This window comes from Pseudonaja textilis, chromosome Z (genome assembly GCF_049901715.1).
Source record: "Pseudonaja textilis isolate UNSWEBS1 chromosome Z, rPseTex1.2, whole genome shotgun sequence".
Lineage (NCBI taxonomy): Eukaryota > Metazoa > Chordata > Lepidosauria > Squamata > Elapidae > Pseudonaja > Pseudonaja textilis.
This window is the reverse complement of record NC_142008.1, coordinates 91,029,369-91,055,212: the sequence shown is the minus strand read 5'-3', so window position 1 is coordinate 91,055,212 and position 25,844 is coordinate 91,029,369. Positions and strand designations below refer to the sequence as shown.

Below are 25,844 nucleotides of genomic sequence, written 5' to 3'. Positions count from 1 at the left end.
CAGTGGCTAAGACGCTGAGCTTGTTGATCAGAAAGGTCGGCAGTTAGGTGGTTCAAATCCCTAGCATCACGTAATGGAGTGAGCTCCTGTTACTTGTCCTAGCTTCTGCCAACTTAGAAGTTTGAAAGCATGTAGAATGCAAGTAGAAAAATAGGGACCGCTTTGGTGGAAAGGTTCCATACGCCTTCAGCATGGAGTCATGCCAGCCACATGACCATGGAGATGTCTTCAACAGCGCTGGCTCTTCGGCTTTGTGACAAAGATGAGCACTGCCCCCTAAACCCGGAAACAATTAGCATGTATGTGGGAAACTTTACCTTTGTCATACTTTGAATGACTTTCCAGTTTGAAAATTGTCAATTTATTCTATTGTTTTCTGCTCTTTGATCAGTTAATAAAAATGTATGTCTTCCTATTCCATGATTGCTGAGTTTCTTTTTACCTTTTGTGAATGACCATTTATTTATTTACTAGATTTTTATATCAAGTTTTGGAATTCCCAGTACTTGTTCTATTTAATGTTGTAACACTTGTCAATCATTCTTTAGATGTTGACAGTTTGCAGTTATATTTAATAGCTGTGAGCTGAATTGCTTGCAGTTTTGTTAATTTAAATGATTTTGTCTCATTTGGTTTCTTTCTGGTTTGAACAATAAAGCATTAAAAGTGTATCAAACAAACCATCAGGAACGTTTTAAAGCTGTATCTTATTTCTTTGGAATAGAGGCAATAATCACCATTTGTCAAAAGCGCTTTGCTTATGTCTGTTAGATTTCCTTAAGAAAGGGGCTCTTTAGAGCCACTAGCAATAGGGTTTCTGTCCTTCATTTCTGCTGAAGGTGTTACTGGAAAATAAACACATCTGCTTCCTACCTCCCAAAGCTATTTATGATTTGTTTGGTTTTAGTTTTACCTGTACCATGGTTAAGCAAATATTTTCCTTCAAGTACTGTGCTGCTTCAGTATGGAGGAAGAGGAGCTGTTGTTTTTGAGTGGGGGAATGAAGAATTCTGGGAAACTACAAGAAGAGGGATGAAGTTTATTCCAGCAGTCCAGTTAAATCACAGAGGCAACTACATTAAGCAACAGTCATATAAAAAGCTATTAGTGTAGAAGGCAATAGTAAACCATTCCATCATGTTTTTATCTCATCTTCAGGTGCTGGGTTCTTTTTACAGATGGCTGTGAAGATTTGTTGACCACTGCTCCTATTACAGAACACTCAGTAGGAACAATGCGAAGAATTTTTTTTTCATGATGTTGCTGTTGATATTACGATGATCTCATTGCTGTTCCTGCCTTATAAAAGTGAGATCTAACATTTCAGAGTCATGTGCATTACTGTTTCTGCTACGTGTGTAATGGAGCAATGATGGAAAATGATTTTCACAGTAGTCTTACTTTCAGTATTCATCTTGCCATTGCTCTTCCTCCAGGCCTATTTTATTTTAAAAAGAGAAGGTGAGTGCTTTCTGTAGAACTCTCTCACAAATGGTGAACATGACTTTTAAAGAGGTATAGCATCATTTTTCAAGAATACCAAACACGAGTTAATACAGGTAGTCATTGACTTACAACAGTTCATTTAGTGACAAATGTTACAATGGCACTAAAAACTGACTTATGACCATTTTTCACACAATCTTTGCAGCAATCCTCATGGTCACATGATTTACATTTGGATGCTTGACAACTGGTTCATATTTATGTCATTCCAGTATCCCAGGGTTACATGATAATCTTTTGTGAACTGACAAGCAAAGCCAATGGAGAAGCCAGATTCATTTAACAACCATGTTACTAAGTTAACAACTACAGTGATTCACTTACCATATGTGGCAAGGAAAGTCATAAAATAGGGCAAAACTCACTTAACAAATTTCTCACCGAGCAACATAAATTCTGGGTTCAATCATGGTTGTAAGTCAAGGATTACCTATAAGGCCTCTGATTAAAGCCCAACCTAGAAACACATGGGCAATAGCATTGGAAGTCACATATCTTCTTAGCCCAGCAACACAAAATGGCCTTGGAGCATGATGCTCAACAACTGGAATGGGGGAGTGAGCATATATAATGCAACTGAACATGTTCAGTAGAAATTGGGTCGACCTTAGGCTCTAATGGTGTAATCATCATGGTGCTGATGAAATTCCAACATTTGTATAACATTTTATCCTCAAAATCTTGCCATTGCATCCTATCATACAACAGGACAGGATGATCCACAACACGCTGCACAGCTCTCCTGGATAGAAAGGGTTTGATTAAGGAAAACAAGGCTGAAGGAGTGAGGGTGCCTGAAAGCAGCCATTGTATTGTATCCTCAAGTGGGGAGGGTGCCAAGAGCCAGCTGGTTTTACTTATTTCCTAGTAGAAGGCCAATTGGCTGGTTTTAAGTTGTTTTCTGGCAACAAGAATGTTTCTTGCTGTAGACATGGTCCCATCTGGGATCTGGCTTTAAGAAGACAGTTCTGTAGTTACACAAAGAGATCATATTTTTCCTGTGAACTGAGGAGAGAGTCAAGGAGTGATGAGGATGATTAGAGAATTCCCAAACTTTCTATAAGCCCACAGTCCTACAAAATCAGTAACTTGAAACAAGGATGTTAGTTTTAAGAAATGTGAATAAAGGTTTCATAGCTTACTTAGTTAGTGTGGTACAAATCAAATAAGCAATTTGCTTAAAGTATAGAACAATGTTCTGCTTCAAGAATTCTGAAAATATGAATGTTCATCTATGCCTGTTTCTGTTTTAGGAAATCATTTCTACACCTTTAATAGATTGAAAATAATCAGCCACTCATATTTTTGATCCATTCATGCAAGAAAAGGATAAAACCTAATTTTTAAACACAGTAGACATTGAGGCGGGGGAAGTTATATGATTAGAAATACATATCACAAAACATAGTTAGAAAAGGGTGCAAGCAACCTACATTTATTTAGATTATTAGGCTTTTATGTGCTCCATAGACATTGAAGGGTAGCAAATTCTTTAGTTTGAAAATAATAAAATAATGTTTAATAATCAAACCACCACAAAATCAATAGTATATAAGCATTACAATTATAATATTTCCCATCTATCTCTCTGGTGTTTTCTCTCAGAATAATATTCTCATACGCCAAACCCTCTGGAAGAGCCAGGTTTTAGTAGCTTCCTAAAATTCTAAGAGACAATGGACCCCTCCCTGTTTCTAGGGCTGTTGTTTCAGAGAAGAGGGATTGTAATGAAGATGTGAAGTGACAAGGACATGAGCGACGCAACTGGAACATAAGCTGAACCTGACCGTTACTTTCATGCTCATTTCCATCAGGAGTTGTGAGTTCAGAAATACCCTCAGGTATTTCTCTATAAGTTGCAGACCCACATTTTGAGTCAAAGATGGGCATACTCTAAAAGCTGAAAGCTACCAATTTTCAATTCTCATAGACAGTTCAGCAGTACCATAGTTGATTCATGGAGGTTAGCCAAGGAAAGTGTACTACTGCTTACAGTCCCCACAAAGGTGATCCACAACAATCATCATCCCAGTTTGAATCCTAATTAAAAGCATCCAGATAATCTGTTTCATCCATAGTTCTCTTTAACTACTGGTTCATCAGCTGGTTCAACCATCTTTCCAAGAAAGGGAAAATTGGAGGCAATTTAAAGCTTGGTCTATGGAGATTCTCAGTCATCTAGGTCATGGTTGTCCGAAAGGTGCTTTTTCAAAAGGCAACTGGACTTTCTTGTTTTTCTTTGAGGACATTTCACTTCTCATCCAAGAAGTTTCTTCAGCTCTGACTGGATGGTGGGGAATGAAAGGATTTATATTCCTTGCAAACAGCTGGTCATTTGCATTCTTTTAGAGAGTCCTTGAGGCCACTTGGATATTTATCTGTGTCATCTGAGTAGTGCAAATGGGTGTGGAGACAATACAGTCCTTTCAGAAGTTCCAAGAATTACAACATAGTCCTTTCAACAGTTCCAAGAAGGCTCCACACCCATTTACAAAGAAAAACAAAGTCCAGTTGCCTCTTGAAAAAAACACCTTTGAGGTAAAAGCATTGCTTCTTAAGGATAGGTGCACTATTGTAAGTATCCTCTCTCCCAAAGAAATATTCACCAAAGCTCTAACCTAGCCTATTGTTACCTTTCTGACTGCTTTCTTGAGGAGATTCGCACAGATCACAGAGCTAGTATTACAGTGAACCTGTTCCACTTCCCTGAGATCTACATCTCATAGCTCCATTAAAATGTCTGATTTGATATCCCATATAGATATTGAAGGCAGGAAATTATAAATCACATTTGGAGGGCACTGAACTGGGTCTTACCAACAACAAAGCTAGCAGGGATTAGGGTATTCCAGTAGAGTTATTTAAAAATCTGAAAGACAATGCCGTTGAAGTGCAGCACTCAACATGTCAGTAAATTTTGAAAATTCATCAATGGCCACAAATTGGAAAAGGTCAGTTTACATTCCAATCCCAAAGAAGGACAATGCCAGAGAATGTTAAATTGCATTGTAGAATTGCACTGATTTTACACACTAGCAAGATCATGCTCAAAGTCCTACAAACTAGGCTTCAGCAATATATGAACCAAGAATTATCAGAAGCACAAGTTGGATTTTGAAGAGACAGAGGAATCAGAGATCAAAATGCCAACATTCACTGGGTTATGGAAAAAGTAAGGGAGTTCTAGAAAAACATATGCTTCATTGACTACATTAAATCCTTTGATTGTGTCGATCACAACAAACAAGAAGCAACAGTTAGAACCAGACATGGAACAACTAATTGGTTCCAAAATGGGGAAAGGAGTACAACAAGGCTGTATATTATCATCCTACTTATTTAACTTATATGCAGGGTACTTTATGCAAAATACCAGGCTTTGTGAATCAGAAGTGTGCTGGCAAAAATACCAACAACCTCAGATATGCGGACCATACATATCTATTGGCAGAAAGTGAATAAGAACTAAAGAGCTTCTTGATGAATGTGAAAGAAGAAAGTGTAAAGGTTGGCTTGAAACTCAACATTACAAAAACTAAGATCATGGAATCTTTTCCCCTCACTTCCTGGCAGATAGAAGGAGAAGAATTGGAATTGGATTTTATCTTCTTGGGCTTCAAGATCACTGCAGACAGAAACTGCAACCATGAAATTAAGAGGTGCTTACTCCTTGGGAAGAAAGCTATGGCAAACCTAGACAGCATGTTAAAAAGCAAGACATCACCTTGCCAACACCTCTATAGTTAAAACCAGAGGTGGTATTCAGCAGGTTCTGACAGTTCTGGAGAACCAGTAGCAGAAATTTTGAGTAGTTCGGAGAACCAGCAAATATTACCTCTGACTGGCCCCACCCCCATCTATTCTCTGCCTCCTGAGTCCCAGCTCATCGGCTGGGTCTTCTTTTGTTGCCCCGCACAGGAGACCAGAGCTGGAAAGCAGGTTAGTGGGGTGGGGAGGGAATGGGATTTTGCAGTAACCTTCCCCTGGAGTGGGATGGGAATGGAGATTTTGCAGTATCCTTCCCCTACCATGCCCACCAGGCCACACCCACCAAGCCATGCCAACCAAGCCACACCCACAGAAATGGTAGTAAAAAAAATAGAATTCCACCACTGGTTAAAACCATGGCATTCCAAGTTGCAATGTATGGCTATGAGAGATGTACCATAAGGAAGGCTGAGCGCTGAAGAATTGATTTCAAAGTGTGGTGTGGAGAAAGATTCTTGAGAATCCCTTGGATCCCAAGGAGATCAAATCAGTCAATGCTAAAAGAAATCAATCCTGACTTGTTTGAAAGGACAGGTATTGAAGCTGAAGTGGGAATAGAGGACTAATTGAAGAAGACCCTGATGTTAGGAAAGATGGAAAGCAAAAGGAGAAGGGGATGGCAGAGGATGAGATAGATAGTGTCATTGACACGATAGGTATGAGTTTGGGTAGGCTCAGGGAGATAGTGGAGGACAGGGTCTTTGTATGCTGGGGTCTATGTGGAATAGAACATGACTTAGTGACTGATCAACAACAACAACAAAAAGTGGATCTTAAACTATTACAAAGTGTCCTACAAAGAGGAGAGGTAGACTGTAATAGCTGTACTAACTGCACATTAAAGTCATGAAGATTGAAGCAGTGTAGAAGTTGAGGTAATACATAAATGAACATATAAGTAAGCAAAAATTTGCTGATTTCTATACACAAAACGCAGTCTTGAATATTTGACAACTGGTTTGCTTGGGCTGTGTTTGGAAGCTAAAACTAAGGTTTTCCTAAAGATAAACATTGGGGGAATAATAATGGGTCCATCCTTCCCACTCTCCCAAATTTGTCCTAAAATTTGTTTTTATATACCTACTGCCAATGAACTTTGGTTTATGTATATAGAGATTATCTGCAGAAAGTCAATACTGCAAAACTGTGAAACTTTTCCTTCTGAAGGTCCTGGCTAATGTATTAAGGAAGAACTGGTTTAAACTTTTGCTGTTGGCTCTTCCCTCCATAAAATACTCTTTAAATACAGTATTTATTTACAAAGCTTTAATAGAGCAGAGAAACATGGAATGGCATTTCCCAATACACAGAGAGAAAAGTGTGAGAGAAAGGAAAGAAGGAAGAAGATTGAATTATTCAGTGATTGGATCCGGAATTACAGCTTTCTGAGCATTGAATGGAACAATGGATGTGGGAGAAAGGTTAAAGATCTTTCTTTAGATAATTCAGCTGAACTCAGCTATAAATTCTAGTTGCTGAAATACTAAATTTTTATATTTGGTTTTTAGAAATCAAATGGCAATATCTTCAGAGAAGAAGTGCTGCCAGACAAGGAGTTTATTGTGCAATCAACCTCCTTGATGAAATTTTACATGGTTTACATAGGACATTGCTTCCAATTACTGCATAATATCTCTTTTGTTTTTCCCTCCCACCAAGACACAATAGTTTCCATTTTTTAATAATGAAAAATAACATAGTTATATAATACTTTTTTACTAAAACAAGGCTCTATTTGTCTGGAAGCACCTCAGCAATTATTTCCTTAGATAATTATTAATATTCCAAACCATAATCATATAATCATCAGGGTCTGGATAGTTGAACAGAAACATTAAAAAAAACCAAGAATGATCATGCTAGATCCAACCAAATGAGCATCTAGTCCAGGGTTGAAGGTCAAACAATGAATGTGGGAATGGCCTCCTTCCTTCCCTTGCAGTGAAATCTACTGGCAAGGCACAATAAAAATAGCCATCCTGCCACGTCCACAACAACAGGCCATCAGAGATATCACGCCTTTGAATGTGAAGGTTCATTTCTAGGTAGCTTTTCGTTCACCTTCCTTCCCTTTACCCCTTCTATTGAACAATTCACTGAACATAACCACACACTGCCAAATAAGATACAAATTCAGAACAGAAAAGAGAGTAAGAGGGAAAATAGTTGTTAAAGGAAGTAATCCAATTGGTCTTGTGAAAAATGAGAGATTGCCATCAACAGGATATCTCCCAAAACTATCCTTCACTTCCAGTGCTAGGTTGTGGTGTGGATTGGGGGTGGGGAAGAACGTTTTTCCAGTTTAACAGCACAGGAAGGTCTTTCTTTCCAGTCAGAGTGACTCTGTTCCATGTCATGATCTATGAAGGAAAGAGAAGAAAGATCAGGGAGAGGCAAAATCTGCTTTAAAATGATTATTGCAAATCAATGTAAATGTGGTTTGTGAATCTTGGGAATCCAAGCTTTGTGAAAGTGTGAAAATGTTCTTTAGAAAAAAAATCTATCCAGGATTTTTATTTGAGAATTACAGCATAAAAATTGGAAAGGCGAAAAAGCTAGCTCATAGAATCCAGGCTGAGTGGGATGAAATCTTTGTTATACATAATTCCAACCCAGATCAGATTTCTCTTATATATATTATCTCTTATTTATATATATATATATATATATATATATATATATATATATATATATATATATATATATATAAATAAATGTGGATCTTTGGTTGTTGGGTTTTCTCCGCGTAAGATTGAAGTATCTTACGCGGGAAACCAACAACCAAAGATCCATACAAATACCATGAGAACCTCAGAAAACATATATATAAATATATATATATATATATATAAAATCACCCTTGGCCTCAGGGAATGATTAGGGAAAAGTCCTCTTTCCTTATGAGCAGACATGGTCCTAGAGCTGTCCCTGTTTCTGAATCTCCCTGGCTTCAAGATCCATAAAAACAAAGAACTGAGTAACTTATCCTTCTATCAAGCAAAAATGGAAATAACAGAGAACCCCTTCATAAATACGCAATTGGGACCTTTGCGATAGAGGAAATGCAACAAATTGTTTGCAAAAAAAGAGAAGGCCTAACATTGTGCTATTGTGCAAGCATTGCAATCCAAGAGCCAGCTCCATTACCTGTTAATGGTGGATCTCCCTCTTCCTGTTTCACATCTGTCTCCTCTTCCAGGCCATCCCCTCTTCTGACTTATCTGACCCAGTAGGAGGGACTTCCTCAACAGATCCTGCAAAGGATACTTTCTGCCCACCTAAAGAGATCAGACTTCATTGTCACAAAAAGAAAAAAGAAAGAAAAAACCTCCTGCTCCTTCAGAAAGCTCAGGGTTACACTCAATACATATTTCCACTTCATCATGATCCAATCCTAGAGTTAAATCACCCCCTTTCTGAAAGAAAGATAAGCACTTAAAATATTTATTCAAATTCCACAAAAGCAACATACATAATTTTAAAAGCTCAAAGAGCTGTTTATATTAGTCCTTCACTATAGGTATTTAATCTAATCTGCATATAAGGTCTATTATTCTCATCTTCATACAGGTAGTCCTCATTTGTGAACCATTCACAGTTTTACAATGGTGAAGGAAAAGTAACTTTGTGATCAATCCTTGCATTTAGAGCTTTTGCAGGTATTTAATACAAGGAAAGTGAACTAAAATTGAAAAATTGTGATGTTTAACTTAGCAATTGCTTAGTTTAAGGACCAAGGTGCTGATTCCAATTTTAGTTGCAGCTAAATGAAGACTACCTGTAATTGATTCAGAAACTGCTGACTGCAGATAACCTATTGTTTTAATACTACTTCAAAAGGTAGCAGAAATAGCGGGGGATTTCAAGGTGAGACAGAAAGCATATAGTGACCTGGGCTGTGGTTCACTGATATTTTCAAAATCAGCAAATCCTAGCAGAGATGCAAAAAGCATTGTGGGTAATGCAAACAAGTTGTTTTGGCAAGTCTCTTTTACTCACATGCATTCACAACACACACACACACACACACACACACACACACACACACTTAAATTCATGAAGTAGCGCTTCACACAACATAGTCTCAGCAGGTCTCTCTTTTGCACCTGTATTTTCTGCAGCCATCTTTCCTTGGGGATGTAGTTTCCATCTGGGAACCCTCAGTAATATGCTGAATAATTTGTTCTTTGTTAAGTTACTGATTAACGTAGGAACATGGAAATCTTGTAATAATGGGATTTACACAACAGATTGTCACCAATAAAAGTGAGAGTAAAACTGCCTGCATTATCCTTAATTTTTTTTAATGTAAACTGCCAAAAGGAAAACATGTACAGAATGACAAGACTCAAAGAGATTCCTAAACTTGAGAGGAGGGGAAACTATTGTTCTCATTCCCACACATGAATATTCTCCATGTAGAATGTCTTGTCAATGTGACAAATTATTTTTATTTTACAATGAACAGAACTTTCAGACTTTATACAATAGTAGAATTGTCACAAGCAGGAGCTTTCAAGAGCTCAGAGAAGCAGTTACTGACAGACATTCCTGGCAAAATGATGTCCCCTGAGTCACAAATAAGTGAATGAATGACTGAACAACTACTGCTACTTACATATCTCATTTGCTGTGCTGTGGGAGTTAACCTTTCTTTCTCAACAAGCCTTTGATTCTGACCACTGCAGTTCTGACCTTATGTGGATAGGAATTCAGAGCTGATCTCTGCTTCTGTTTTCTAATTTGCCTCTGTCTGATGTAATTGCTATTTAGTGCCAGTGGGAATGTTTTTATTTTTGTAATTTTGCCAATTACAGAATAAAGGATTTGGGGAATATTTAGACAGAATTGTGGCGGAGCAGAAAAGTTAGAGCTCTTTTTAAAAACATGCTGTAGACTTTAATTTTTTAATGTCTATAATTAAATACTTTATACCATAATTTAATTTTTATTTTGATCATGAAATTGTTTTACTTTGTTTGATGCTGTAGGAATACATTTTAACTTGGTGTAATTATGGTCAAAATATTGTTCCTCAGAGATTATCGTCTATTCTTTGTGAAGTTCAATCACTGTTTCTCTTTGTGTATGTTATGCATTTTCTCTAGCAGAGATGCATGTGGACAAACACTTAAGCACCATGCAGTTCCCAGGCTTCCCAGCCTGGTGCTCTGCAATGGAATGGATCACAACAATTACTCAATTCCATGCAAATATGACTTTTACAACAAATTGGAGGTCTATTGTTTGCCATTTGATAGACTGAAGCTGCTGGATTCTGTTGGAATGGTTGTCTTTAATAAAAATAACCTTGTTTCTTGGCCTGTGTGACAGGAATAAATGGAGCGTACAGCAAATCACCAAAAGCCCTCACCAATATACAGTATAATAGTGAAGGGAGTGGTGATTGTGATCCATAGCATGGAATTACAATATCATGAGCATCTCCCAATTTTTATGTACAAACTATTGGAGAATAAGCAATTGCTCTATTTGGTGCATTGCTTTCCGTGACATTAATCAAAACACCAGCTGCACTTGCTGACAGTTAAGCCATAAAATGCATTTCAGTGAACCTTATTGCAGTTCAATTGACTCAAATGTTCTCTCTGCAAAAGCCAGAGAATTTGATGGATAATGGCATGGGGACTTGAAGGATTACGGGATTGTTGCACTGATATTGTATTATACTAATGAAGGATGGAGAACCAGTTTGGTGTAGTGATTAAATGCATCAGGATACAAACCAGGAACTTGTGAATTCTACTCCTGCCTTAGGCACAAAGACAATTGACCTCTTTCTCAGTCCTGGGAAGAAAGCAATGACAAATCCCTTCCAAAATCATGCCAAGAAATCTGCATTTATCCAGGCAGTTACCAGGAGACAAGACAGATTCAAAGGAACACACACACACACATACACACACACACATGTACGTCACAATGTTTGTCCATCTACATATTATTTCACAGAGAGAGAGAGAGAGATTACATGTATTGTCCTGTCATATGAATCATACAAATTACAAATCAGTGCCATCCAAATGTGTTAGTTTCTGAGGAGATTATGAGAATCAGTCACAATTTACCTGGAGGCACCCAGACCAATGCATAACTTACAAGCTGAATTGAAAGGATAATTTATAACTTACAAGATGCGTGTTGTAAGAATCCAACACCCAGACAATTCATTCTGCAGTGCAAAAGCTGAAATCTATGACCTATATAAATTATGCAAATTAAGCTTCATATATTTACTTTGCATAATATTACTTTTGTCTATCACATGGAAGCAATAAGGAATATAGTGGAATCACAGAACCATCAAATGTTCAAGTAGTAAACTCTCTCATACTCTTAGGTATGACATTGTCTTTTTTAAAAGTCCAACTGTTTAATTTTGACCAGTTTAAAATAGAAATAGATTTGCTCAAAAACACATGTTAGATTGTGGACTGTGATAAAATTGTAGAGTAAATATCCTGTATATACTCACAAACAAGTTTACAATTATAGGTGCCAAAATACACCCCAAAATTGCATTGAGTTTATGCATGAGTGTATATAATAATTCTGGTACTTACCTATGTTCCATACCTGTAAGCCATTCATAGATAAGTCAGCCCTTGAATTTTTCACCAAAAATATGGACAAATGGTATATAAGTCAATTGTGAACATTAAAACATACCAACATTTTGAGAGCTTGGCTTATCTGTGGGTAATACATTTTTCATGGTATTTTATGGTAATAAAAAAAATTGAAAGGTCGGTTTATCCATGAATGGGCTAACATGGTAAATCATGTGTAGCACAATATGTGAAACCAGTGTTATGCATACTATTCTACAGTCATAATTACTCTAAATAATTATTACAATTATTCTAAAATCTTGCTTTCAGCAGACAAAAGAAAAATCCTTTTGTGCTTAAGAGTAAAACTTTAAATTTTAAGTGGCTGGGGACGCATTTGTTAAATTCAGCTCTATCCTAAGATCTTTGTAGAGAAGATCTTTGCTCATAGAAGCTGTTATGACAAGACTTGTTTACCCTCCAAATATCCTATTCATTTAGCCCTATTGGTATTCTGGCTACTGTTTTTCAGAGGATGCTTGCATAACTGTAGAAAATAAGTCTTTAGCTGAGGGGAGTTGAGCCACAGAATGGAGAAATTCTTTCTGATCTCTGCAATCACATACTTGCTTGGAGCCTACATTGGAATCTTCTTCAGTCAAGAAAAATATTTTGATGAGAAGTATTCCGGGGTGGGATTCACATTTTTAACAACCGGTTCTGTGAGCGTGGCTTAGGTGGTGGGCATGGTTTGGTGATCATGTTATTGGCTGGGGGTGGCCAACTCAATATCACTCACATCGAGGCATGCATCTCCTCGCCTGGCCTCTCATGACTGTGGGGATGCTGCAACAGTCATAAGTGTGAAAAATAAGTCATTTTTTTCAGTGCCACTGTAACTTTGAATGGTCACTACACACAAGCAAACTACCAGCAAAGGAAGGAAAAAAACTCCAGAGAAGTTCCAGAGACAGGAATTCTAGTCCTGCCAAGAATGTAATAAGGGTTAACGGAAAGGCAGTTTCTGTAAGCAACACCAGAATGTTTCCTTCCTGCCTTCCTTACAGGATTAGGCCAGTAATTTCTTCTAACAACTGGTTTTCCAAACTGCTTAGAATGTTAACAACTGGTTCTAGCGTATAGGTGCAAACTGGTAGAATCCCACCCCTGGAAGTATATACTTGCAAGATACATTTCTGGATGTGGTTTTTCACCATTTCCTTTAGATAACCATGATAGCATAAGTGTTTGGATTCTTCTCAAAGGACAATATTTTTTTTAATAAATTATATACAATATTTTATATTGTCATCACTATTAACTCCAGTATTAGGCCCCTGGAGTTAGGCATCAGGAGTTCTATGTTAAACTTATTATATTGTTTACTGAGAGAGTCTCCCAAGTCATTTCTCACCATGGTGATGACTCCTTTGCTTGTGAAGACCTTTTATTGCATTGCTGAGATTTGCAGGATCATCTCTAGTCCTGCATGACTGTCACCACCCACCATTTTCAGACCAACCTTCCTTTTATCATCCAATGACCCGATAAAGACAACCAGATTATTTAACTACCTTATATGTTCTTTTCTTTCTGGATTTTGAATCATCATCATATCCTTTCAACCTTCTCCCTGAGAATATTACATCCTGCACAAGACAGTTTCTACAGTCTTGAGAGCTGTTAGGGTCTGAATTTCATAAAGTCAATTCATCAATAAATTTATAGAAGCTATGCACTTACATCTCCACTTTTTCGACATGCTCTCATATTTAGGCGTTTATAACTTTAGAGATCATATTAGCTACTGACCATTAGGAGGCACTAGAGAACAAGGTTTCCTCCCCTTATTGGGACAATTCAGGAACTGTATAGAATAGCTAAGCCTGAAAAGTACTAATTAGGTTTCAAATGGTTGTATAATGTCTCCTACTAGTTAGCATTAACATAATATTTTTAAAACCCTATATAGTATTCCAGTTTATCCATATAAACTCTTATGAAATAGTAGTCCTCGTTATATTCCAGATTTCCTTCAGTTTATAAGAAAAAAAAAATCCATGTAGCTTCTTTCTGATGATGTACCACTAACTTGAAAAAGCAAGAAAATTTCTCAGTTTCAGATGGGGGAGGGGAAATTGCCAGTTTTTATTTTCAACAAGTTCTGCAATTGTGGATATGACAAAGAACAAGTCTAAGACTAAACCACACTTTGTCACAAAACTGAATTAATAAAGAGACTTGCTTAAGGCCTGCTTAGCAATCTAGCCACATGTTCTGTGTGTTAAATGTACTTCTTTATTTCCTCATCTACCTTAAGAAAAGTGAAAGACCAATTTTTCTTCTCAAAGGCATAAGTATTTATTTAAGTAGATTCTTTTGCCTTAGTTCCAATTTGTGTCACAGGAAGTTAGGTCACATAGATCTCCTTTTTGAGGACAAAGGTTGCTTTAATTTGCAAGCAGATGACACCCACACACGTTGAGAGAAGCAAAATGTAATTAAGTAAGAGTGGTTGTTTATAATTAATCTATAGGTCACATTTAACTAGGCAACTGATTGATAGTAGTTTAATCCCATTCTGTGTATCAAACTCACTTCTACAAGATGCTCCTGTTTTTTAGGTAGTATCTGGATCCTTTGAACATGAGATATTCATGGACTTCACTTCCAGTTAATCACTTAACTTCCAGTTAATTGATCTCTTTTTATCAGCAGAGAATGGGCCATGCTGCCAAGTCTAAACAGAAAGGAATGGCATCCAAGACTGTGTTTCTTCTTTCGTGTGCAGAACTGATACTATACATAGTGTTTCCTATTCACATTTATCAACTTACTTAACCAGCTCTCCAATGGAGACATGGTGTACATTCTGATATTGCCACCATCTTGTGGTTTCAATCCTTTTCCAGTAACAAGACTTGGAATATAATATGACTACTATTACATAAGAGTTGATGTGGATTAATATTTGGGAATAAGACTATATATTCTATTTTGACCTATCAAATAATACCATGGTTTATGAGCCAAATTCTTTTTTTACAGGAGGTGATGGGTATTCTGGTTGTAGCCCAAACAATTTTGCATTTGGATGGAGCCAATTAGCCAATTTCACCATGTTTAAGATCTCTGTGTGGACCTTATTAATAGTTTTTATTTACAATTATATCCTTATGTTCCAAGGAATGATCTTTCTGTACAGGTAAATGTGGCAATTATCATATGCCATATTATTCATATGGATTTTTACTCATTAGTTTTGCATCCTCATGTAAAATATTTTCTCACAGGATTTTCCAATTAAACTCCCTCATTAAGAGAGCTGAACAAACACAGAGGCTAACATATTCATTCTGATTTGACCCATAAATATTCAAACCTTTAGCTATCACAGACTTACTTTTCCTCACATTTGAGATTGTCTTCTTGGGATTGGCCTTTATTTCTTTACTGTGTGTTCCTAGAACTGATCAATCCCTTTTCCACAGACAATTATGGCATGATACACTATATCTTCCCAGGATTGATTCTGATTTCTATTGTATTCAGCCATAATTTTTTGCCCTTTTGCTATCTGTTGTTCTACACTGTTCCAATATTCTTCCTATTCCAGATCTTTGTACCTTGTTGGCTTTGTATTTTGGATCATTGTACTTCCCTCCAAGAGTCTAGGAAAATTCTCTGGGGCTGCCTTCCATGTCTGCTTCATCCAGGGACCCCCACCACAGCCGATCCACCATGGGCATTCATCTTCAACTGGCTCTCAGGCAGTGTTTTTCCCCCATCACTGGTCCCCTACCCTCTTGCCCAGGTCAAATTGCAGAGGGACACTTGTCTCCAGCCAATTGGCTTTGAGAGAGAATTAGCCAAGTGTCCTGGCAGCCAGCCCATATGACAAGGAGTGAGACTCTGTCTTCCCATTGGGCGTGGTGGTGCCAGATGAGGCATGCAGTTTCCTTGGGCACTGGGAAGGTAAGGGACATGGCAGTTGCTGTGCAGAGCAACCGAGCTGCTCCTCTCCATCAGGCAAGCCTTCGTAGGGGCAGCACAGCACCCTGCCAAAAGGGAATAAAAGGGAAAGCCTGGGTTTCACCCAGGGGTGGGATTCTACCAGTTCTCACCTATTCGCTAGAACCAGTTGTTAACATTCTAAGCAGTTCGGAGAACCGGTTGTTAGAAGAAATTACTGGCCTAATCCTGTAAGGAAGCCAGGAAGGAAACATTCTGGTGTTGCTTACAGAAATTGCCTCTCTGTTAACCCTTATTACATTCTTGGCAGGACTAGACTTCCTGTCTCTGGAACTTTTCTGGAGTTTTTTTCCCTCCTTTGCTGGTACCTTTCTTATGTGGAGTGACCATTCAAAGTTACAATGGCACTGAAAAATGTGACTTATGACCATTTTTCACACTTACGACTATTACAGTCATGAGAGGCCAGGAGAGGAGATGCATGCCTCGATGTGAGTGATGTTGAGTTGGCCACGCCCAGCCAGTCACATGACCACCAAGCCATGTTCACCCAGTGACATGACCACCATTTAAGCTACCAACTAAGCCACGCCCACAGAACCAGTTGTTAAAAAAATTGAATCCCACCCCTGGTTTCACCGCACAGCTTCTGCCACTGCCACGACTGTTGCATGCTGCCTAACTCTGCTCTGCACCCAGGGATTCTCAAGCCTTCCTTTTGGGGATGGCAGGACACTATGCTGCTCCTGGGAAGGCACCCCTACAGAGAGGAACAGTCTGGTTGCTCCACACAGCAATTGCCATGTCTCCTGCCTTCTGGCACCCAAGTCTACTGCTTACCCACCTGGCACCACCACATCCAATGACAATACAGAGGCCCACCTTTGGCGCATGGTTTAGCTGCCAGCATGCCTGTCATTGTCCCTCAAAGCCAGGTGGGTTGGGACAAGGGTCCCTCTGTAAATCACCCAGAATAAGGGGCTGGGGGAACTAGTAGTGAGGGAAAATCCCACTGGCGGGCCAGCCTAGGATGAATTCCTGAGGTGGATTGACAGCAGTGCGGGGCCTCGAGTGAAGTGGGAATGGCCAGGCAGCCTTGGCCAGTTGTCCCTTCTGTCATCCAACAGCTCTTGGTTTGCGGTTAATATTGGAAGAAAACTTTATTCAATTTCTGGGAAAAACATTGTCCACTAACAGCCAACTCTGTCCCTAGTCCATGTAGTATCATTAAGACTTCTGGAACTTGGTTGAATCCTTGACCTTCATCCAGAACTGCAGTTCTTTCAGTGGTCATAGGAGTATTTATATAAACCACTCAATACCCTCTTTATAAGCACTTCTGGCACTCTGTTTTTCTGAAAGGCTACTAAAGCTGTCTTGGAGAACTAGTAAGAATGGTACCCAGAAACATGTGTTCAAAGTAGTGTGATTTCTCCCAAAAGTCATCTGTAGAAGAATCCAACATATTTTTGTATGGACACATCATCATCAATTTTTGTAAGTGAACAGATGAGCATTTGAAAAACCAGTACTGTAATAGATAAAAACGTATCTGAGAAAGAAAAGGAAAAAGAAAGCACCTTATTGAAGGAACACACCTTATTTTTTAGTCTTTGCCCACCTGAAGTTTCTTTCAGAAGTACGGTATTTTATCATAACTCCCAGAATTCCCAACCTGCATGGCCAATTGCTACTCTAGGTAAGAATTCTGGTGGAACACTAGTGTACCCAGTGAGTCTTCAGATTGAAAATATTTGATTCATGGGGACAGGAAGATTTGGGTGAGAAAATTCTTCTGCTCTGCAGAATCTCCTAACTTGCTACATAGCAACTACTAAATTTGAGGTCTGGCAGCCATTCTATATTATAAGCTTTTACTGCTAGATTCACATATCACACTGTTTTAACCATCAAACAAACAAAGTTACCCTTGTGGAGTAATATAATGTATAACTTAATCTACAACTTCAAATCCCAGTACATCTAACTTAAAATTCCTGAATTAGAGAAGCACTGGTTTGTATTTACCGCAGTAGAAGGGAAGTTAAAATTATCATCTGGACCACTAAAATGTTTATGTTTATCACAAGTTCCATTTTGCTCTCTCAGAACGTTTACTATTGTGCCTTCAACTGTGAAGGAAATAGTTGAAATTGGACAAGAATTAAAAGCATTGGAACAGATTGCCTGTAAAAGAGACTGCTAATTTTCTGTAAGTTTTTATTATCTTTTGAAGACATGTGAAACTCTTTGGCTATGGAAGAGAGACGGAAGAGAGAGAGAGACAAAGAGAGAGAGAGAGAGAGAGAGAGAGAGAGAGAGAGAGAGAGAGAGAGAGAACAACCATGACCAAATTCATACCTTTGATTACGTCCTCCAGCAATAAATCCCTCTTAACTCTATATTGTAACACCCACATTTACCTTTCCGTTTCAGGGATTTGGAGAGAGATGGGCAGACTGGATGCTCAGATTCCTTGGGCTTATTTTCCAAGACTTTGTGGGGTATGATGACAATAATTAGCAAGGAAGGAAGGAAGGAAGGAAGGAAGGAAGGAAGGAAGGAAGGAAGGAAGGAAGGAAGGAAGGAAGGAAGGAAGGAAGGAAGGAAGGAAGGAAGGAAAGAGAAATACATTATCCCTCAGAAGATAAAACAGCAGTTTTCTCACACTTTGTGTCAGACAATTTCTTTCCTTCTTCCTTTATGGTTGCCCTGCAGTCTTTTCCGGAGCAATTGTTTCTCATTGCTTCTCTGTTTGCAAATGAATCCACTTATCTATAGCACTTTCATTAGTAACTCTGAGTAGACTTCCATAATAGTTTTGAATTTATCTGCGAATGGCAGCCGGATATTCTTTTCTACCTGCTGGAATAATTTCCTAAATCTTCACACATAATACATCCCTCCTGCTTGATGAAATTATAAATTGTCTTGGTAAATATTTCAACCAGAATTGGCTCCTGAATTCTTCTGGAATTCCCCTGACTAAGGAAGTCCACATTTCTACTAGGGATTTTTGATAAGCAAATTTCCAAAAAAACCAAATACATAACAATACACATTTTAACAGCGGCCAGATTAGCCTTCGCTCAACATTGGAAACAACACCAAATTCCATCAGAAGAATTGATTATTGAAAAAATCTCAAAATGCGCAGAAATGGATAAATTGACTTTGGCGCTAAAAAACAAAGACACTTCACTATACTAAACTTAGGACATAGAAATGGAAAAAAAAAAAAAGGAAGTCCACATTTCTGGAGGACATTCCAGCCTTCTGGAGGACATTCAAGTTGGACCATATATAGTTTATTACAGAAGAATGAGAAAAAGCAGCTCTACTTGCAAATATTTCATTTGCATTACTTCAAGGTAAGTATGGGAGAACTATCCCTTGCTGCTGTTCAGTGTCACTGCTGATTAGTTTAATTATGCAATCAAAACACACACCAGTATGTCATGACTTCTGGCATGAAGAAATGCTGGTTTATCTTACCAGTGCATTGTCTTAGCAGTCTTCCCTTGGAAGCTGGACCCTGCCCCTGGGATTCTGTAACAGGCAATAAAGAAATATGAACCAGAAACACATTATTGGTGCTTTATTGGGGGCAGGGGGAAGGCTAGACCTCTACGCTTTCTTCTGTTTTTAAGAGAACCAATTTCCAACACTGATGATTGCTCAACCTGAGAATCCATGGGCTTTCACTTACTTTCAGTTACATTTGCATAACCCCTGGCGCCATTCCCACAACATACTGGAGAAGTTCAACCTCTATTCTTTCTACTGATTGAAATCAGCATCATGCAGGTAGATTTCATGAGAGTCTGAAATCCACAAAGTGTTCTTTAGAGCACCAGGCAACCAGCATAAGTTTCAAACCTTTGCTCTGGAATAGCTAGAAAAAGCAAATATGTGGACAGCGGGCCTGGGGGTGGAAAAGAGAAAAATGTCTTCTATAGATTCCACTCTCCCATCTTGCAGCTCCTTCCTGCTGAGGAGAAAGCTGGTTTCCTAGGAGACTGGCAGCTCCCTGTAGCCAGGATAGGAAGGTACGTGTATGTGTGTGCTGAGAGGGGGAGACAGTTACAGATTTCTCTCTGACAAAGGTGCTAAATGAAGGGAAATATATTCAGTACATACAGTATGCTCCTAGTGAGTGGGATCCATAGGTAACAGTGGGGGGAAAGCCCTTTAAATAGAAGTGTGTCACTACAGTAACACCTGTAAAACTGCTTGACCTCAGGAATCACCGCCCCTCACAATTTTCCTCACAATACCCTTTGAGATATCATCCCGGGTTCAAGCAGACAACCTTTTTAAAATGTCTTGCAAGTGATCATCTGATTCAGTTAAGGTTTGAAAGCAAGAACTGAAAACTCACACACAAACACAGACAGGGATTTGTTCATTTTTGAACAACAATGAAAAATTCAGAATTCAACGAACTATTAGGGTTACATGAGATAATTTCAACTGTAGCCTAGGAAACTAGGCAGCTATTGTATTACTTGGGCTTCTAAGGCCTCCTCTGTAACCCACTTGAATGCTTTTTGGAGCATTTGTTTAAAACAAAATAGTAGACTTTTTTCTCTGTATCAAAGAAAAAGCCAATGCAATTCCCCAAAATGCCTTTGGATATTCTGATTGTGGACTCCAATAATGCAATAAATACTAAGTCAGCCTTCTCATTCACCAGATATAACTTTTCACTCTCCAGATATAACTCCCATAATGCCCAGAAAACATGGCATATCAGCTGAGAATTCTGGGATTTATGGTATTTTGAAAATTATTTAGGAATACTGCCATATAATCAAAGAAAATTGCCGTTTCCCTTTCTGCACACAAACCAGATGGGCAAATATGCTAAATAGCCCGGTGTTTCTCAACCTCAGCAACTTTAAGATGGGTAGACTTCAACTCCCAGAATTCCCAAGCCAGCACATGAATTCTGAGAGTTGAAATCCACACATCTTAAAGTTGTTGGTGTTGAGAAACACTGCTATAGAGTGTCATGGAGACAGAGGCTACATAAGGAGCAATAAATTATTCCTCTCAGGTTAATCAAACAGGATCAGCAAGCACAATCAGTGCTAAGCAGTCAATAGTGGTAGTTGATTGATTAATAATACACTTATAAGAACAATTTTTGAATAGGAAGCACTTTCAAAACATGCCTGTCTCTGCACTGCAAAACTCAGCTTGATAACTCTGGTTTTCCCATTGGTTTACTCTCTTCTTTCCAAAGCACTCTTTGTCTGGCTTACCTCCTGATTTATACAAGCCAGTCATCTCCCTCACAGTGTCATCTGAATCCTGAGCTTCTTCTTCTTCTTCTTCCTCCTCCTCCTCCTCTTCTTCTTCTTCCTCAACTTCTTCAGCATAGTCTTCATCCATCCAGGAACTGTTGGATTCCAGATGGCTTTGTGCGAGGCGTTGCACAGCTGTCATTAAAGAAAAAAAAAAGATGGCAAAGCAGAAATATTAAAAGAGAAATGGGAAGGCGGAGGTATTCAGTTTACTTTTTAGAGTGGTAAACGTTTTTAAAAAAGATGCTTTTTTAAAAAGATCATAGATAACATCAACAAACAAAAAAACCCCAATCCATCCTTAAAGCAATAGTTGTATGATGTTTGTGAAAATCCAAAAATATTTAGGCAAATTTCAGCTAGCCTAAACTGCACCAGCATCAAATTAGTCTTTCTCCCCTACCATCTGAATTCTCCCAGGAAAGGTTTTGTGGTGAATACAATCTGATGTACTTCACTGACACTGTGTCCTTAGTACAGTCAGATTGGTGGGATCAGCCTGGCATCTGCTGGCCACTTTAAGCTGGTGCAGGCCTGCCCCTACCTCTGGGCACTCTCTTCCAGGACTATTCAAAATTGGGCAATGAGAAAATTCATTTCCTTTTTTCAAACTGTACCCTAGCCCCCTGTTCTTCAGGTCTCCAAATTGACTTCTGGCTCAGAAATGGGCACCAGCCAAACAGCCGCTGAGCACTGTTAGCATACAGTGAAGCAGAGAGACAAAAACTTGCTTTATTCTTTGCTGCTTCATGGTACAACTTTCCCTGATTCTATATGTTGTTGTTCAGGCTGTTTTGGGGTTGGTGCTCTGTTGGAATAGTTCTAATATTTCTAACCACTGATAAAAACTAACAGTGAGGTTCCTGTTTAAAGCTCTTCAGATGCCTGCAATAATTATCTTTGAAATTTAGCACACTCACAAGAAATCTAGGGCATAACATGTCTCTATGAACATCCTTTACAATAGCCATAGCAACCTAAAATAGAGCAGCTTTTACCAAGCCACATACAAGTTTTTATATAAAGACATAATGCAGAGTTAAATCTTGGATTTCTTTATGATATCCTAAGAAAAAGGCACTTTTTCTTAAGTTTGGCTATTATGTCCATCTGCACAGTGTTTTCATAACAGACTTCTCTGCTTCCAATCTTCCCTCTTCCCATCTTGCTAACTTCAACCCTGACAGCTTCTTCTGAACACACCCGCACAAAATATTTGTGCAAAACCAGAGCGAGTTTTGGCAGATGGCTCAACACACTAGTCTAGCCATCTGTTAAAACCCACTTTCTCTCCAAACTCAGCTCTGCCCAACATTAAAAAGTGGATTCATTTCTGCCAGCTGGCGATGTTTGGTGGGAAGGAAGGCAAACGAAGCTGGGGGAATCCACCTGACCTACACTTAACTTGCTCTGTTGTACTGAAACTAACAACAGCAGCATTTGCTTGTGTAATTCCTGTGGCAGAATAGGGATAGCCAGGTAGATTTCCCCAGCTTTGTTTCACAGGGTGGGGTAAGGGAGAACATTTGGCATTATAATCATTTTTTGTTACTTCAAATACAAAAGGAAGGCTCTTTTACTTTGAGGAACAGTTCTGGGTTCAAATTTCAACCTAGAAATTGAACCACACTGGGGAATTATGCCCTAACCCATTTTTGGAGTGCTGTTTTGTGAATAAAAAAGGAGAGGACAAACATATAACTTGAACTACAGGACAGGTGAGATATGCATATAATTTTAAAACATTAAAGAACAATTTGAAATCAGTTTCATTTCTTCTATGCCAGCTCTTTGCTAACAAGAGCTGGCTAACACTGTTAATCCTAAAGTCAATATTTGGGGGAAAAATTCATTGCATAAAAACCTGGGTCTTCTTTCTCTGAGAACTGAAACCTACCCTGAGGATTCTGAAGCTGGTGCCAATGTATCCAAAACACCCGACACCACTACTACAGCCTGAACTCAGGATTTGCAATGTCAAATTTGCCATAACTGCAACATCAAAGAGAATTGGTCTAATAGCTATGGTCAATCTACATAGTTCTCCGAATTTCACTGCTAGTATTCCAGAAGAACATTAGAACAAAAACATACAACTCTTCCAAAGTTTGCAATAGGTGTTGCAATGTATTTATTGCAGTACGTTAAACTAACAGCCTACGTATCATATAACATACCGAAAGAGTATTAATATCCTTGACTGGAAGCAGAGGAAGGGAGAATCTTCTGCCAGTTTGAGCCATAGCAAGAAGAACAAGAAATCCAATGATGGACAAGACTCATTTACAAATCCATTTGCTGAGAACTCCTCTACTTTACATTTGTGGCACTAAATCCTAAGCTACTTTGCTTGCTTTGATGGATCTGATTTGACAGCCCTCAGGAAATGGTGAAAGCATCCAGAGTAACAACTCATTTCATCTTCTGGTTTTGACTCAACAATCTTATTGATGTATTAAGTGTGAAAATAATTTCTTTGTATGCTTAAATCTGTTTCAATGTTGGTCACAAGCAACTTGAAATACAGGTACACGGAGGAGGAGGAGGAGGAGGAGGAGGAGGAGGAGGAGGAGGAGGAGGAGGCAGCAAATGGAACAGAAAATGAACCACTTAGTAATTAAGGAGTCAAATGGAATATTAGCAGTCTTTTCTTGATTAGTGCCTGAGGCATTCCCTCCAGATTAGCCCTCTATCATCTACATCCAAGTGCTTTTTTTGACAAGGCACTCCAGCAAGACCATTATTTACAGTGAAAACGTCCAGATCTTGGAGCTCAAACTTTGTCTTGTCTTCCTACCTTGCCCTTTTTATCTAAACACCAGGGCATTTTTTCCCTTCAATTCATTTTAACTTGCCTGAATGATCTCGTAAGATCCAAACATGACTAGCAATACACCCAGTGACCCAGTGATCTTTCATATAAAGGACAATTTATTATTTCAGAAACCTGTCTTTTAGATGTCCTTTTGTTTTTCAAAAACTCACTTTGGTTTTTTATTTGGGTCATTTAATTTTCACCATACAAATGGTTCAACTTTTAATGCATCATCTTTCACATTTGTGTGGAAAATATGAAAATTGAATTGTCTTTTTAAAATGAATGTACACATTCTGTTGGGGTTTATCTATTCTTAGAATATGCATGTAAAGTTTTTCTTGGTTTTGCTCCTGAATTTTTCTTTGTAAAGCAAAGTTATAAACAATTAATTTTTTATCCTTATAAATCTCTTTTAGATTTGCCTCTTTCTCAAGTTTGTCCTTTATTTTTCTGAGAAAATATGTTCAAGGTAATTAGTAGCTTGTCCAGAGAATGAAAGCATGTTCTGACATGACTTTGACTTGACAGGTGTAAATCCCCCTACATTTGTAACCCTTTCCCCACTTCTATTTTGCTTAAGGTGCCTCAGACAACTCTCCATTTGAGAACTTTAGCAAAAGAGGACAAAATAAAACACGTTTGCATAAAATAGACATGTGATAATTTTTACAATGATGTCCATTTAAAAATTATTCCTAAATAGGTAGTCCTCACTTAATAACTGCAATTGAGACCTGCAATTCTGTTGCTACATGATATGATCATAAAGTAAAACATGACATGACTATGCCAATGGCAGTTCCCCTGTGGTCATTTAGTGAATTACTATAGGTTGTTAAGTGTGGCATCACATGACCAGAACCAATGGTTTCCCCGTTGACTTTGCTAGTTGGAAGCTTGCAAATGGCAATCATGTCACTATAGGTTTCTGCAACAGTTTTAAATAGAGGCCAGTTGTAAATCTACCAAATGCTGAGGATGCTGTGACAGCCACAACTTTGAGGACTGGTCATAAACCTACTTTCAGCACTGTCACAATTTTGAACTGTTATTGAGTCACTGAGTACAGCGGTATGTAAGTGAGAATTATCTGTAATTTAAATATAGATATAGTTTGAATCCTAGACTTAAATCCTGCTTCTTATGCAGGATAAAACTATTTCTCCCCAAGATCCTTATCAAAAGTACATATCCACAACTTTTCCTCTCCTTAATCATTGTACAATATTGTCATCTAAATTGTTCTTTTATTCTTAGATATTATAGTTACTAGTATGATTATTTTTCTCTATCTGACTCATCATTTTAAGTAATTAGAATATCCTATAAACTTTTATGACACTGTAAGCTTGATCATGATTTAAAACTTACCATAAGACTTTGCAGTTGCAGAAGCTCTACAGGAAAACAAATTAAATGTACACCTCCCAATAATAACACAAGATTTGGCAGACAAAATCTCAGTTGACAGGATGAAAGAAGCATGAACAAAGGTTTATTGAAAAACAAGAGATTAGCAGCTTTAGAAAATAAAGTGCTCAAAGGTAGGGGAGGAATTTTCTCATACTGCCACACAACGGAGACCTACTGAAGAGTTTGCACAAATAGTTCCCTTGCCCAGCAAAGGAAACTTGGCAAGAATCTAGTCCTCAGTGAGAAATGAATTGTTTGAAGAAGAATTGCAAGGCAGAAAGACAAGATCTTTTGTTATAAGAAGTTTTGGGGAGTGGGGAGGCAGGCAATGTCAATTCTTTTTTTTTTTAATGTGTTCTAGTTCTTTTAGAGATACACCTTGTTTTGGGTTGTTTTACATGATCTGCTCCTTTATCAGTTGCCCTTTTATAGAGTTCATTGTAGTAGTATATGTACTCAATTAGAGACTTCAAGACTTGCAGATGT

General features: G+C 38.2%; 1 protein-coding gene across 1 annotated transcript in view; it reads right to left on the bottom strand.

The window, feature by feature from the left end:
• Nucleotides 1-1,019: 1,019 nt before the first annotated feature.
• Nucleotides 1,020-25,844, bottom strand: part of PPP1R1B (protein phosphatase 1 regulatory inhibitor subunit 1B) — a 78,478-nt gene continuing 53,653 nt past the window's right edge. The window contains 6 exon segments of the mRNA XM_026717622.2: nt 1,020-7,634; nt 8,422-8,481; nt 8,484-8,552; nt 18,242-18,313; nt 19,314-19,367; nt 21,086-21,262. Coding sequence (XP_026573407.2) covers nt 7,531-7,634; nt 8,422-8,481; nt 8,484-8,552; nt 18,242-18,313; nt 19,314-19,367; nt 21,086-21,262 — 536 coding nt within the window. The 3' untranslated portion in view covers nt 1,020-7,530.